The sequence below is a fragment of the Schistocerca cancellata genome, chromosome 3, assembly GCF_023864275.1.
Source record: "Schistocerca cancellata isolate TAMUIC-IGC-003103 chromosome 3, iqSchCanc2.1, whole genome shotgun sequence".
In the NCBI taxonomy this organism is placed as follows: Eukaryota; Metazoa; Arthropoda; class Insecta; order Orthoptera; family Acrididae; genus Schistocerca; species Schistocerca cancellata.
In genome coordinates this window covers 432,672,003-432,689,274 of record NC_064628.1, presented here as the reverse complement: position 1 = coordinate 432,689,274, position 17,272 = coordinate 432,672,003, and the positions used below count along the sequence as shown (strand labels likewise).

Below are 17,272 nucleotides of genomic sequence, written 5' to 3'. Positions count from 1 at the left end.
ACTGTAGCATGGTCACATTGCAAAAACTGTCAGAGCAAAACTAATGGAAGTGGCAATTCGCCAATAAACAAGACATTCTTCATTGCATCAGTATCAGATAATGCCATTAATAATGGCTAATAGAGTGACTCTGGTGCATCAGCACTTGTGTCTAAGCACTCATAAATTGGTATTAGCTACACAGGTGGCTGTGGCTAATGAGAATTTTCCCATTAAAGAAACTGGTGACACACACGTTGATGCAGTGGTTGGAACAGATAAAAAATACTTTAAAATAATCAACATTATTTACATGCCACAGTGAAATATAAATTTTCTTTCTGTAAGTAAGACAGTGAAAATGGGAAACTTCATCACCTATGATAAATGAGGCTGTCACATTTATGATACAGACAAGATTCCATTTTGCAGCAGCATTACTTGATAATGGCCATATACAAAGTGGATGAACCAAATAATTCTGTTAAAAGCTAGTCAGTATTACTATCAAATGATGTGAACTTTTCACTTGAAAGCTTAGGACACTTCAGCCCTCTCAGATTGAAACTCTTGTAAAAGGGCCAATGGCATTATGTAACTATACAGGAGCTATTGACTCTCCATGTGTTGCATGCCTAGAAGGTAGACAGACAAAATTACCCTTGCAGCATTCTAAGTCGAGAACAATTCTTGAACTAATACATTCCAACTTGTGTTGACTGAAGGTACCAAGGTAAATTGGGATCTGAGAAAGATATATTTCTACAAACTTAGCAAAAAAAAAAAGTACTTTAAACTATCACAAATTTGAAAAAAAAAAAACTAGTGGAAAAATGGACAGGAAGTAAAATACATATTTTGCAGCACACAGACAATGCTAAGGAATATGCGAACCAGGATAAGTAATCTCATTAAGGATTAATATACCAAACAACAGTATCTTGCACATCTGAACAAAATGGGTAACACGAAAGTACAACAGAACATCAGTCGTAAAAAGTACATACATTTACTATTTGATGTAGGATTATCAAAAAGATATTGTCCAGAGGAAGCTGAATATTTTATTAACTCATCACCTACAAAAGCCTTAAAATGCACCATACCAGAAGAAGCACTTACCAGAAAGAAACCAGACCTTGGGCATCTAAAAATACTTAAAAACGAATTAATAAAGGCAAGACATGTGATATTTAAAGCAAATAGGGCTTAGCTGACTAATCAAATACAAACAGTCCTTGAAAAGTCTTCCGAATCACGCAGAGAAAGATGGAAAATTCAACATAACTCACAAAGAGTTGAGTCTGAACTTGTTATTTATGAGAACTGTGACACCTCATATTTTTAATCCAATAAAAACAACTCAGAAGGGTCAAACTCACCTAGAAGAAATAAAAATTCTCAACATCATAGAAAATTCAAACAATTATTTAACACGTTACGTAGATTAATTATCACTGGAAGAAAGTTTGTAAAGTGAACAACCAAACGAATGGCTTCCAGTGATTAAAGAAATGTTGCATTCACATGCCAAAAATATGTCACGAAAAACATCTGTTCTCCAGTAGATAAAATGCCAAAAGACACAACGTGTATTTTAAAAAGTAAGAAGGATCTTTGAGGACACCGTATAATACAAAGTACAATTAAAGGGTGCAACTATGAAGACTTCAGTTATACACTACTTGGACCTTCCGCATTCCTACAAGGCGATTTCAACGAACAGATTTGTGTCAGAATCTCAGAAATCTATTTTGTCACTGGAACTACTAAAGATATGTGTATCTAGAGACTTAAAACAGTTTGTGAGTTAAACTATGTGGTCATGACTGGAATATGAAACAGAAGAAAATGCTCCTAAAAGCTGCACTTTACAGCATATCCACAAGTTTATAAGAAGAATAATGGAAGTAAACTTACATAAAGTTATCAATGTTGATTTTTTAGTAATAATCCACAAGAGAAGAGCAGCTTAAAAACAACTCAAAGAGCAATTTAAGCTGAGAGAGTCATGAGAAGTGAATTGTTTGACATCAGAATCACAAGACATTGCAAAAGGTGATTTTTACGAATGGATCCATCCCATTACACACAACAAATTCTAGAAAAATACAAAATGAAGGACTGCAATGGAGTATTGACCGCTTAACAATCAAATACCCACAAATGATGGGCACACCAAGACAGAGAGAGAAGAGCTGTGAGAAATATTCCCTACAGAGAAGCTGTGAGCAGTTTAATGCATGCACAAAAGGAAACAAGAGCTGACCAATATATTCAACTGCTGTTGTAATTTGCTTCAGCAAAAATGTAGGCATGGCTCACTGGTAACCAATTATAAAAGAATCCCACAACACTTGAAAGGAGCTAAAGACTTTAAAATTATTTTTTTAACAAATAGAATTACAACATAACTGGGTACAGTAATGCCGACTGGCCACGAAAAAGAAACAGCCGACAGTAGCTCTATCAATAACTGAAGCTGATTACATGGCCCTTACTTCAGCTTGTCAAGAGGCTCTCTGGCAGCGAAGGATAGCTACTGAAGTTTCTCCATTCCCTGAAAATGGCTTAAATAAACTTCTCAGTGACAAGAAAGGTGCCAAAAACAAGTGGTTACAGTAGCAGAACCAAACACATGATGCAAGACATGTATACTACGGCAAAATGTGATTCATCTCCAGTTGTAGAAGAACAAGTTCTGACAGAGCATATGCTTGGTATGCTGACAAAGTTGCTGTTGAGGACACAACAACATCAAATTATTAAGCTGTTTGGACTGAGAGCACGAAGATTGAAGAGGTGGTGTTGCAAATTAAAATCTATGCTTCCACTAGTTTATGTATTATTTGTCAACACACACATTAAAAACTGCACTACTGTATTCTACTGATAACAAATGACTGAACTGGTTATCTTAATTGAAGAGAGATAAATGACATTAGGAAGTAAGTACAACATACTTGGCATCTGACATGCTGCCCCATAGCAGGTTAGGCTGTTACAGTAAATTCACAGTTGAGTGGCTCGAAGACTTGTAAGTAACAGAACCCAATAACTTGTCCTTGACAGCAAACGTTCTTCAGAGACAAGGTTATCATCAGGAGTGCCCCAGGGAAGTGTGATAGGACTGCTGATGTTCTCTATATACATGAATGATTTGGCACACAGGGTGGGCAGCAATCTGAGGTAGACAGTAAGGTGTTGAAATTGAGTGACTGTAGAAAGATACACGGCACCTTAGACGAAATTTCTTGTTGGTGTGATACGGCGGCTAACTCTAAATGTGGAAGAATGTAAGTTAATGAGGATGAGTAGGAAGAACAATCCTGTACTGTTTGGCTACAGTATTACTAGCATCCTGATCAACACAGTAAAGTCCTTTAAATATCTGTGCATAACACAGCAAAGCAATATGAAATGGGATGAGCATGTGAGACCTGTGGTAGGGCAAGCAAATCGTCAACTTCAGTTTATTGGGAGAATTGCAGGTAAGAGTGGTTTACCTGTAGAGGAGGCTGCATATAGGACACTGGTGCAATGTATTCTTGAGTACTGCTCAAGTGTTTGGGATCTGTACCAGGTCTAATTGAAGGAAGACAAAGCAATTCAGAGGTGAGCTGCTAGATTTGTTACTCGTATGTTTGAACAACATGTAGGGGTTACAGAGATGCTTCAAGAATGCAAATGGGACTCCTGGAGGAAAGGCAACGTTCTTTTCGAGAAACACTGTTGAGAAAATTTAGAGAACGAGCATTTGAAGCTGACTGCCAAATGATTCTACTGCTGCCAACATATATTGCACGTAAGTGCCATGAAGATAAGATTCGAGAAATTAGATTTCATAAGGAGACATACAGACAGTCATTTTTCCCTATCTCTATTTGTGACTGGAACAGGACAGGAAATGACAAGAGTATCTATGTAGATGTGTGAGAATGATTGTGATAAATGAAGAGGCCTTTGACAGCAGTAGGTGAAAAATTCCTGCAGCTGCAGCAGATGATGATCATAATAAACATATGTTTCAGTATGAAGAAGACATTTCAGATTTCCACTAAATGGTTTGCAACATCAAAGATAACATCAATCAAGTGCTTAATATTGCGAAACCACGAGGAAATGTTTGAAGTTGGCATTATACATCAGCTGATGTGATACCCCTCCTCCATTGGCTTTTAATATTAGATAAAAACATTAACTTTTAATGACAAAGGAAAAATGTTGGTGATTCCTTAAACAATTAGATATTACACATTATTCACTCTTTTTAGTAACAGTGGTACAGCACACAACAACCATTGCAGTATTTCCAAACAAGAAACTTACCAGCATAAATGGCTTCAATGATGAGGTCTTCCAAATCTCTCACGTTCTTCATATCCAGTTCTTGTAGTAATACTGAATAGGGAATACACTAAAAACAAAGTAAAAATTAATATATCTAGAATTTACCAGAAAATGTAATTCCAACTACATTCCAATTACCTTTGACTTTGTGGCAAGTGTAACTATTGTTAGATGTTGCAATTTCTTTTTCTGCAAAGGTGTCAATTCCAGGAGCTGAGCTTTATTTTCTAGATATTGTTTGTAAGTTCCATATGCAAATAAATGCAATGCTCGGTAATAGGGTGCATGAGGGCCACTTTCTAACTGTAAATAATAAATGAGTAATAAGAAACATTAATATTTCAAAGTTCTTCACAGAATATTTTATTACAAAACTTACCAATATTGCATTCTTGGCATGGCTTTTAAAATAGGCAAGAAAGTTAAAAAAACACCTCTGAGTGTTTAGACGAAACAAAGAGAGAGAGAGAGAGAGAGAGAGAGAGAGAGAGAGAGAGAGAGAGAGAGAGAGAGAGAGACAGCTAGCTTCAGTGTGCCTGTGAGAGTTTGTTACTTGTGTGCAGCACAAATGGAATGTTAAAATTATCAAATACACTCCTGGAAATGGAAAAAAGAACACATTGACACCGGTGTGTCAGACCCACCATACTTGCTCCGGACACTGCGAGAGGGCTGTACAAGCAATGATCACACGCACGGCACAGCGGACACACCAGGAACCGCGGTGTTGGCCGTCGAATGACGCTAGCTGCGCAGCATTTGTGCACCGCCGCCGTCAGTGTCAGCCAGTTTGCCATGGCATACGGAGCTCCATCGCAGTCTTTAACACTGGTAGCATGCCGCGACAGCGTGGACGTGAACCGTATGTGCAGTTGACGGACTTTGAGCGAGGGCGTATAGTGGGCATGCGGGAGGCCGGGTGGACGTACCGCTGAATTGCTCAACACGTGGGGCGTGAGGTCTCCACAGTATCGATGTTGTCGCCAGTGGTCGGCGGAAGGTGCACGTGCCCGTCGACCTGGGACCGGACCGCAGCGACGCACGGATGCACGCCAAGACCGTAGGATCCTACGCAGTGCCGTAGGGGACCGCACCGCCACTTCCCAGCAAATTAGGGACACTGTTGCTCCTGGGGTATCGGCGAGGACCATTCGCAACCGTCTCCATGAAGCTGGGCTACGGTCCCGCACACCGTTAGGCCGTCTTCCGCTCACGCCCCAACATCGTGCAGCCCGCCTCCAGTGGTGTCGCGACAGGCGTGAATGGAGGGACGAATGGAGACGTGTCGTCTTCAGCGATGAGAGTCGCTTCTGCCTTGGTGCCAATGATGGTCGTATGCGTGTTTGGCGCCGTGCAGGTGAGCGCCACAATCAGGACTGCATACGACCGAGGCACACAGGGCCAACACCCGGCATCATGGTGTGGGGAGCGATCTCCTACACTGGCCGTACACCACTGGTGATCGTCGAGGGGACACTGAATAGTGCACGGTACATCCAAACCGTCATCGAACCCATCGTTCTACCATTCCTAGACCGGCAAGGGAACTTGCTGTTCCAACAGGACAATGCACGTCCGCATGTATCCCGTGCCACCCAACGTGCTCTAGAAGGTGTAAGTCAACTACCCTGGCCAGCAAGATCTCCGGATCTGTCCCCCATTGAGCATGTTTGGGACTGGATGAAGCATCGTCTCACGCGGTCTGCACGTCCAGCACGAACGCTGGTCCAACTGAGGCGCCAGGTGGAAATGGCATGGCAAGCCGTTCCACAGGACTACATCCAGCATCTCTACGATCGTCTCCAAGGGAGAATAGCAGCCTGCATTGCTGCGAAAGGTGGATATACACTGTACTAGTGCCGACATTGTACATGCTCTGTTGCCTGTGTCTATGTGCCTGTGGTTCTGTCAGTGTGATCATGTGATGTATCTGACCCCAGGAATGTGTCAATAAAGTTTCCCCTTCCTGGGACAATGAATTCACGGTGTTCTTATTTCAATTTCCAGGAGTGTATATACATGCAAATGTCTAGAGTTAAAATATAATTTAGATAAATTAGGAATACTAGAAAGCTGAGAAGAGTGAAATTACATAGTAACGATGAAATTTACCGTAACATAGAAAACATATTGCAAGTAATGAGAAAAAGAAGACCAGTATTTTTTGGAAATTTATATCGAATACAAGACAGTGGATTAATTATAAAGATCTTCAAGTATTTGTGGGATACCAAGTCAACAAGGTGGATCCATAAAGTAAAAAAGGGTTTAGAAAAAAATAACACACAAAAAGTTAAAGAAACAACTGACGGAAGGGTTTAGGGAAGGTATTTACTACAAAAATATTCCAAGGTGAGAGAGTAAAAAAATAAATAAATAAATAAATAAATATTGCTGGTCTGAAGTGGTCAGAAGACAGGAAGAATGCACAGTGGAAAAAAGAAGAAGAGTGAATAAGGAATTGAAACTGGCTCATGGTCCTGAGTTGAATCATCTGAGGAGGCGGAGGAATGAAAATTTGACTACTACTAGAGTGCAAAATGGGTACAAATACTTATAGGGAAACTTTTGTTAAGTTAAATAAGAAGTTACTGGTATAATATGAACAGTATGCTCAGAAACATAAAACCATACAATATACAAATATGTTTGTGTAACAATTTGTGAGGATATGAATACAAATCACAGTGGCTCAGCTATAAATACAGCAATGTAGTTAAAGCACAGAGACTTCTATTCATTGGTAGGATACAGGAAAATGCAATCCTTCTACAAAGGTGAATTCTTACAAAAAACTAATGTAACTCATCGTAGAATACTGCTTTTATGAATGTACAGAAATAAGGGCAGCACATATTGTCACTGTGTGTGTGTGTGTGTGTGTGTGTGTGTGTGTGTGTGTGAACCATAAGAGTGCCACAGATGCTGAAAAACTTTACCTGGCAGGCCATTTAACATAAGATGCTACATAACTCATAAAAGCCTACATAACAAGTATCAAGGACCACCACTGCATGAAGAATCTCATTACACTACAACATACTACGCATTCCTCCTGTAAGGAACACAAAGACAAAAGTAGACTAACTACAGTTCAGACACAGAGATTTAAGCAACTGTTCTTCCCATGGCTACATGGAAGTGGTACAATGGGGAGTGCCGTGTTCTGCTCTGTTTGCGGAGTATGTATGTACATGTGGGAAATATAATCGTAACTGAAATGAAGTTAGTGTTTTACTTTAACCTTTAGCTTTGACAAAATCACAGGCACAAAGCACTATCTCATAATAAAATTACAGAAAAGGTTAGAAACATTTGATTCTACACTTTTATTAACCTAAAAATGGTCAAAGCTTAGCAACAAGCAGTAGTCTTCTCATCACACGAAATTAGCATTTCAAAATACAGAAATTGATACATAATCCAGTGAATTGCAACACCTGTACACTAGTCCCTTTATTTATCTACAGTAAGAGTGGCAAGCATCAACTAGGAGTGAGTGAAACTAAAGTAGTAAGTTACTAAGAGAGAAAGAAATTGGCAACTTCCAGTCTATAGTACTGAACTAAAGGAGTAAATTATTCCAGGAGAAAAATTTTCATTTACTTCCGAGTGTTGAATTCTACAGATTACCTGGACTACAAAGAATATATGGAGATGGAGGTAGAGAGGAACACCCCAAGAATGAGGGTTGTAATGGAGAGAGAGACCCATTTGTGATGTATACTGAGAGTGATTTCAAAGAGAAGTTTGGGTTTTGTATGGAATCTTTTCAGTTGCTGCTTGGTATGCTCCCGCCACAGAATGCAGGACAAGGTTCATGACTATGGGATGAAGCTCCACCTTCAGGAGTTTCATTGCTACCTTCAGTGAGTTATCATCTTCGAAGTTGCTTGAAAGTATCACATTATCATCAGATGTGTCACCGTCGTCAACTCCAGGTATACCCTTGAAAACTTTTGGGTTCATGTCAACAACCATTTGGCTTATATTGTTGATCTTTGTCTCACCTACTCCACTGCCAGTTTGAAATTGTTCTTAATTACATGTAGCTTTCATTTTCTTCGCTTTGGTTTTCAAGCCTTCCAAATTACTTTAAACTGTTCATGACCTTTGTGTAAGAGCATCACATTCAATGTGTATATTTTCCCAAGCATTCTTTTTCCTATTTAGCATGTTGACCTAGTGCTTTTTATATTCAATAGTAGTAATGTGCTTTTTCATTATTTCAGCAAACCACTCTTTTTCATTTTCTGGCATGTTTTTTGAACGTTTCTTGGCTACCGCCATGTTGCTGCTAGCTCCTATCTCAAACTGGTGCTTAAATTAATATGTGTCATGAACAAACAATGGACATCAGTAGTTGTAGATGGCGGCGTTAACAAAAGAGTCAATTATTAATAGCATGTTTCTGTTTCATAATACACAGATCTTATCAATAATTAGTGTAATACCATCTAGATTTTCCAATTTTGATAATTCGATTTAATAATCCTTTCTAGCTTCTCAAAGTATAGCGATAAACATAAATTACGCAAAAAGCAATGCAATAAAGTCTGCCAACAATCAATATTTTCCAAGGGGGGAATGTAATGCACATGCCAGCAGTGTGCAGAACTGTCTTACTACTATAGTAAAAAGGCGTTACTACTTCAGTTACAACTAAAGAAGTAAATAGAAATTGAGCTCTCCAACAGTTACTAAAGGAGTACATTACTACAGAAGTCATTTACTAAAGTAGTCCAGACTAAAGAGGTAAGAGTTACTACAAAAGTAATTGACACTAGTTTGGTGCTCGCCACCCTAAATGTAAATGGTGAAAAAATCTGTTCACCAATAGCTACGTGCTTAATTTGCTGTAATTATAGAACATATTATACACAACAACATACAACAGATGGTAAGGTTAGGAACATTGAAAAATAAGTGCTGAGCATGCTAATTAATGCGTATCTACTAATGGACAAATGGCCTCTCAACAATGTATCAATTAACGTGTTACTTTGGGATAGTAAGTTGTGAAATCTCTATTTACTTTTCTTTAACATTAATACTGTATAACACGTTATATGGTCTTAATGTTCTGTAGAAACTTAATGTTCAATCTGAGTATGCCTGGTTAGGTGTAAGAGAGGGCCTGAAGACCCTAATCTTGCCAGGTAAAATAAATGCATAAATAAATAAATAAATCAACAACTATTGTACCTGTGACAATACAATCCACAGCAACTGATCAATAGTCAGTACAAATCAGGCCACAAGAACACTATCGAGATAAGATACTTGAAATCTGTAGGCCACACATACCTTGAAAACCCAAACACAGAACTTACAAATTTTTAAATAAACATGAGAGGCAGCAGAACTTAAGATTCGAAACATTATGTCAAACATTATTCTGTGTTTCTTACAGGCATTTCTTCTACATCTACGACAGGACTTGCATACTATTCCCAACATAATGGTTACCGAATATCTGTAATCTGTTGTATCAACTATATTGTCTGATCACACTCCCAGTGGATTAAATTATTTAATTATAGAAGCAAAGAACTGAGTTAATGATGATTATCGGACATTTTTCCTATCAAATGTTGTTCGATATTAGGCTAGCTGTTTCATTAACTGCTTTTGACAGGAAAACTATCTTGTAATTACCATCAGCCCAGTTCTTTGATTCTATAACAAAATACTTTGAGAGGAAGTTAAAATTATTTAATGAGTTTGGACTGAGGCAAATCAGGATAACTGGTACAACAACGTAATGCAAATATTCAGTGACCATCTCTAAATCTACATCCATACTTTGCAAACTGTTGAAGTGCATCACAGACACTACTTCCCACTGTACAAGTTATTATGGCTTCCTCCTATCTCGTTTGTTTATGGTGCACAGGAAGAATGACTACATTAAAATGTCTCTTATGTGCATTGTAAATAATCTGATGTCCTAATGACCTCTACAGATGCTATTCCATTATATGAGGATAGTACTCAAGTATTATCACAAAAGCTAATGGCAGAGCAATCAAAACTACTGACTGAGGTAAACAAAATAATTTCTTTGTCTCCAACAAGCCAAAAAAACAAGTTACAAAGCATTCTACTGAGCACTGACATTAAAGTGGTCAATTTAAATCCATGCAACAAGCACTGGCTGGTAGTTTATAGACAGTAATGGCAACCTCATTCGCTTGTACCACAAATACCAAAGATAAGTACACCATGGTTACAACATAACATTCAATCTGAGGTCTGTTCTACTTCATCTTTTAGTAAACTTCAGTTACTCTCTACTTTATGATGGACCAACCCATAACAACATGTAAACAGTGTGCAAATTACAGATGATACACATGTTTGTAGCTTGAAGATAATTTAGATCATATGTAATACAGATAAACCTCTCATTATTAGGAACAAAATAAGTTGATTTAGTTTGTATCTTTAATCCAGAACACTTGCTTCATATTTCTAATTTATACAGGCATATCGATAATCACTTTCAACACATTTACTTCATATGTAACAGGTATGCGAGGAACAACATTTTGGACATCTGTGAAACTAACACAGAGGCTATCACATGACATCCTGATGTGGGGCACAGCCTGACTGACTTCCCACATCAAGTACCTAATGAAATATGTTCAAATGTATGTGAATTCCTAAGGGACCAAACTGCTGAGGTCATCGGTCCCTAAAGTACCTAACACATGGAGTTCCAATGAAGTACTTTGTACTGGTACGTACCTTGAGACATCACAGTGGCTGCTGGAAATCATATTGTAAATCACTAACAACTGTACAATGTCTTCAATAAGTAAAGCTGTGCTTCATGTAACAACACAACTGTCCCCCCCCCCCCCAACATTTAGCTCAGGGTTAAGAGGGATGATGTCTCTGTGGCCCAGTAAACAACCCGGAGTAAACACTAGTTCATAGCACATGCAACAATATTACAATGATATTTCAATCACTTTCCTCTCTTCACAAAAACAATGCAGTTCCATTTATCTTCTGCATGCAATTTCATGATTGGATGTACTACACAATCCAAAGTGCTCCATGCTTAATTCAACATATGCCACAATCCAGAGCGAAGAAATCGAGACTATAAGAAAATGCTTAAGCACTACTGAACGCAAATCTATGTTGTACTGAATGTCCACATATACTAAGAAATACCGAAGATGACGTGACTGTGTACATCCGAGGTAATGCAGCATAAAACTTACTTCAATTACATTCGGCATATCTAACAGTTCGCCAAACACATGGACACCAGGAGCTTCTAAAACTTGTTTAATAAGTTCCACTGCTGCAGCTCCTTTTGCAGATTTGGCCAACAAAACAAACTGTTCTAAAGGGTTGTTACTCGTAGCAGTTCCCTTGTCGGTTGTCATGTTGACTCTCTCCCAATCTGCAACTATAAGGCACTATATGTCACAGGACGTCAAACCAGCCCAAACAACAACAATAAAATTTAAATCACAATACTTAAGACCCCACAACGAGGAGGTTATCAGTTATAAAAGACTGAAGTTCCACTGCATTTGGAAGATATAAGTGAAACTAATTTCATATTGAGAAACGAAGTGTGATGAGTGATCTTACTTCACTTAAGAAAAAAACTTATTTTCTCGGCTCATCCACTCTTGCTGCACTCTACTGACAATTCAAACTCCAAGCAAAACCCTTCCTTTCACAGACATTCCAAGGGATTGTTCTCTCTCCATCCCAAAGATAGGGAAAACGATACTTTACTTCTTTGCTTCGTCCCGTATAAGTTCGCTTGCACCACAGAAATACATTTATGTTGTGGTCTGCACAACTACGATTACCTGGGGCATTCATATACAGACATACCCATACAGGAAAACATATTCCGTCTATTCTCATGTCTAAATCATCGATTTTGTATTTGGTGTAGAGTACGAGTATGAGATCATTAATTCAATACTAGCAGGACTTTTTACTGAAGACAATTTCAAGCTGAATAAAGACAATCTCTATTTATCGGAGTTCTTGTAAGTTGCAATCTAGCAGTAGTCTGGCAAGGTGGAATAGAGTGTCGCGTCACGCCAAAACGTTCCACAGTCCATATCAGCAGCATGGAATGTCATGCCACATCACGTAACGTAACATCAAGTTTGAGGAAGTAAGTTTTGATGTTGAAGTTGGTGGAGGGAAAACAGTATCGAGATTTGCTAACATAACACGTAAATGTACTTTCGTCACGCTCATTCACGTTGCTGTACTGAGCATCGTGCTTCTGTTTCTTCTGGTTAATGTGCAGTTACGGGGTCGGTGGTTTCTGCATCATGCTTGGATGCTGGGAACAGTGCGACGATGAGACGGACAATCATGAGTCAGATACAGATAGCGTATGAGAATGTTTTCCTACGTATTTTTCTTTTCGTAAATGAAGTTAACTTACTATATTTAATTTTTGTTGTGATGACAGACTTTTTTATGTTGTTAGCTTTCATAAATAAAGTTGGCTTATAGATTTGTTTGCCTCGTAGGAACTTAGAATTTACACTATGTGCAATTAGTGGTACGATGTTAGGTTTCATAACTGCCAAATTTTTTTAGATGTTTATATAGTCTGTGATTTATTCTAATGTTGTGGTAGTCTGCAGTAGCTGAATATAATTTCTTTTTTTCAGGGCGGAAGAATGTAACTTATTAGAATTTAGTTTGATGTCTGTTGACATACAAGGTTTCCAAATAACGTAATGAAATTGCTTATTATGGATTATAAGGTCGGCTAGTTATTTACATATATGTCAGAGTGTTATTTATTTGCAGGCCTATTTTAGAAATTATTGTAAGTGATGGCGACTGATATTGAGTCAGTTTAATTTTCAGGGTGCAGACGTTAAAGTGATGTTTCTAACAGGTGCTGCTGGGTACAAAAGGAATAGGCAAAAAATGTTTTTCTGACATGCTCCTCGTTAATGCCTGCCCACACAGAAGGATCTCACTGCACAGATGTATGCAGATATCACAACTGCACAGATAAAGCTTTACTTGTCAACAGGAGATTTGCACAGCTATGAGATGTGTATAAACCTGAGTTGTAAGACTGAGTGAAATTACCCAAATTTGTAGCTTCAAATCACATTTGCACAGAAAAATTGGAGTGTGTGGACAGGAGATCGCTGCAAATCTGGCGCTAAAACGTGTTCCGGTCAGCAGTTTGTTCAATCAGGTGATTCTCTTCTGTGGGCTCATATTGAATTTTAAAATTCACACGTTAGTCTCCTCGATTTTAAAATGGAGAGTTCATTGCCGAATTTATCGAAATATATAAGGGTCATACAAGTCTGTGGAAAATAAAAAACACAGAATACAGCATTGCGATAAGAAGGCAGCTGCTTATAATTCTTTAACATAGAAAGAACGGCAAAGAGGAAACGGTTCATAGTTTCAAAACAGTTCTTTACAGACTGTTTACCACAAAGAGATAAGCAAAATAACAAAACTTAGTCGATTTGGAGCCGGGAGATTGTTAACATACTTTGACTCAGTACTGGCTCATTCCATAATCTAATGTGAATCGTGAGAATGTGGCAAAAAAGTAGGCCCTATCTGTTCTAAAGAAGAGTACAACCAGAATATTGTGTAAAGCTCATAATGAAAGATCATTGGAGTGTGCCATCAGATATATAGTTCTTATTACACTTCTTTTACCTTCTAATATAATATGTTCACAATAAGAATGTTTCAGAGGTGAAGTGTAGAATTCATCACCACAACAGTAGAAGTAAAATTTTCCAGATATACTGTGAATCCCATATATATTGTAAATTCCGGAATGGAATTTAATAGTTTGGTGCAAAAGTTGCTAGTAGACTTCATACAGGGAACTGAAGATCTTGACTTAGAAAGAAACTGAACTATAGGTGCATCGCCACATGTATAACTTTTAAGAATGTACTGTGTCTCAAACATACCTAAAATTTTATAAATATTATCTGTAACTAGTCAGAATAGAGGTATGGTTCTTCACTTGCTTTCACGACAGCGTAAATAGCCTCATGTGTGATTTCACTCAATGCATGTTTCGTAACTGCAGTGCCAGATCCTTGTAATCTTAACATCATTGTCAGCCGCTCATGTGGAGAAATTGCTCTCCTCGTACAAGACAGATTTTTCTGTATTGTACTATGAGTTATGAGTGTCAAGAGATAATTATGCGTTTGTAAATCCACCCCTGTAAAATTGGCAGTGGTCTCAAAGCATTTAGAAAACTGTCTTTGTATAGGAATATCAGTAGCATAGCTCCGAGATGCAAGCATTACTGGGCAGAGAGAGTAGGGACGCTGAACACCAATATCTGAGCATTAAACAAAGCTTCAGTATACTGTGAGACATGTGGCTGTGCAGTCACACTTTTGTATCCTTCAGTCGCAAATTAAGTATTGTCTGCTCACAATAGTCTTGTCTCCATTATTAGAACTTTCTTTAAACCCAAAAGAGGAAACCTCCACATTGGTGAAACTGTGTCAACTGCATACCACATACCACAATGAGTAAGTGTTCGTTTCGTTTTGGTTAATGCATATTAACAAAGTGGCCACCTTTTATTGGGGATAACTATTCACCAGCCCCTCGCGACTCTGCCAAATAGATGAAAATCAGTGAACTGTTTCAAGTGAAGTGTTTCAAATGTAAAGTCCTGCCAGACACATGTGACAGAAATAAGCGTAGTCATAAGAATCTCTCTTATACTTCTAAACTACCTAATCTGAAAAACCGATTTTCATTATATTTAGATTTTCTACAGACTACAAAAGACAGATACAGCTAATATATGATTCTTAAGAGCTAGAAAAGGTTATAAACATGCAATAAATGAGATTAAGAAACCACATAACGCATAGGGTATAGGGTCAACCAAAAATAAATGTAAGACAATATGAAGTGTAATAAACTCAGTGGTTAAATCAAACAAAAAGAGGCTGTAATACTATCACTAGTTGAACTTAACAACTTTTGTATACAGTTTGTTAATGAAATATGTGAAAGCATTGTTAGCCATTGAGGAAATTATCTCATCTCATAAAATGTCATAATGTAAACTGTGCTTCAAAGATGAATTTCTTTCTCAGTGGTAACATCAGATGTCATGTTAAGTATAGTAAATAATTTTATGCCTTCTGATATTGTAGATATATATGATATTTCTGGTAACATGCTAAAAATGATAATTAGTTATACACTATTCCCTCTTACTTATTGTATAAATAAATGTTTAGTTGAAGGTTTATTTCTAGAATCATTAAAAATCTATAATTGGGTCCGTTTATAAGAAGTGAGAGAGAAATTGCTCAGCTAGTTGTCATCCAGTATGCTTGACACTGATTTTATCTGAAGTACTAGAACCCATCACCTTTCAGCAGGTAAGTGACTATTTGGAACATTGTAACATTCTTTTTGTTGCACAGTTTCGCTTTAGGAAGGGCAGATCTACTGTTCATGCTACTGACTCTTTGAATAAAAAGGTGGTTAGCGCTTATGACGAGAAAAAAACATTGTTCAGGTTAGTTTTTGTGACCTTAGTAAGGCCTTCGAGTGTGTTGAGCATGATTCACTTCTCATCAAATTAGTTTATAATGGAATTATTAATAACCAAGTTGGTAACAGTTTTGAATCATTTCTTAATAACTGGAAACAAGTTGTGTGTATTGAAAAGGAGAGATAGTGGCAAATAAGTGTGGTGTGCCACAAGGTTCATTTTTGGGACCTATATTATTTATTCCAATGATAAATGACGTGCCATTTTATATAAATACCCACTCCATTCTCTATGTTACCACTTTTCTCCTTGTCAGTTAAGGCTTTGATACCCTTTAACCTATGACAAGAGACATCTTATCAAAAGTGTCAATCTGACATCAAGCTAATGGATTTTTGCTCAGTAAGAATACACATCAACAAATTGTATTTAGTTTAAGAGATATACTAGTAAGACATTATTTAGCTAGTGTTAAGTTTTTAGGTAATGTTATAGCAAGTAAATTTTCAAGGGATTCACACATGAAACATGCTAGTGTAGGCTCTCTAGAGTGTTGCACTTCTTAAGAAAGTTAAAAGTCCTGTACCTTTAGCTTAAGTTTTTGTTTTTTACCACAGTGTTATAGCATTTATTTTTGTGGGGGTCATCAGTCTTCTGACTGGTTTTATGCAGCCTGCCATGAATTCCTCTCCTGTGCCAACCTCTCCATCTCAGAAAAGCAGCACTTGCAACCTCCATTCTCAATTATTTGCTGGATGTATTCCATTCTCTGTCTTCCTCTACAGTTTTTGCCCTCGACAGCTCCCTCTAGCACCACAGAAGTCATCCTCTGATGTCTAAACAGATGTTCTATCATCCTGTCCCTTCTCCTTGTCATGTTTTCCACATATTCCTTTCCTCTCCAATTCTGTGCAGAACATCCTCATTCCTTACCTTATCAGCCAACATAATTTTCAACACTTGTCTGTAGCACCACATCTCAAATGCTTCGATTCTCTTCTGTTCCCATTTCTCCGCAGTCACTGTTTCACTATCATTCAATTCTGTACTCCAGATGCACATTCTCAGATAGTTCTTCCTCAAATTAAGGCCCATGTTTCATACTAATAGACTTCGTTTGTCCAGGAATGCCCCTTTTGCCAGTGTTAATCTCCTATTGAAGTCCTCCTTGCTTCATCCATCACTGATTATTTTGCTGCCTAAGCATCAGAATTCCTTAACTTCATCTACTTAGTGACCATCAATTCCTATGTTGAGTTTCTCACTGTTCTTATTTCTGCTACTTCTTATTACTTTCGTCTTTTGTCGATTTACTCTCAATCCACATTCTGTTCTCATTAGACTGTTCATTCTATCCAGCACATCATTTAACTCTTCTTCACTTTCACACAGGATAGCAATGTCATCAGCAAACTA

General features: G+C 37.8%; 1 protein-coding gene across 1 annotated transcript in view; it reads right to left on the bottom strand.

Moving 5' to 3' along the window:
* The window catches only part of LOC126175176 (COP9 signalosome complex subunit 7a), a 31,385-nt gene extending 19,283 nt beyond the window's left edge, over nucleotides 1-12,102 (bottom strand). The window contains exons 1-4 of the mRNA XM_049921767.1: nucleotides 11,947-12,102; nucleotides 11,568-11,758; nucleotides 4,468-4,632; nucleotides 4,309-4,396 (exon numbers count right to left, since the gene is read on the bottom strand). Coding sequence (XP_049777724.1) covers nucleotides 4,309-4,396; nucleotides 4,468-4,632; nucleotides 11,568-11,735 — 421 coding nt within the window. The 5' untranslated portion in view covers nucleotides 11,736-11,758; nucleotides 11,947-12,102. The remainder of the gene's footprint in view (nucleotides 1-4,308; nucleotides 4,397-4,467; nucleotides 4,633-11,567; nucleotides 11,759-11,946) is intronic.
* Nucleotides 12,103-17,272: the final 5,170 nt, after the last annotated feature.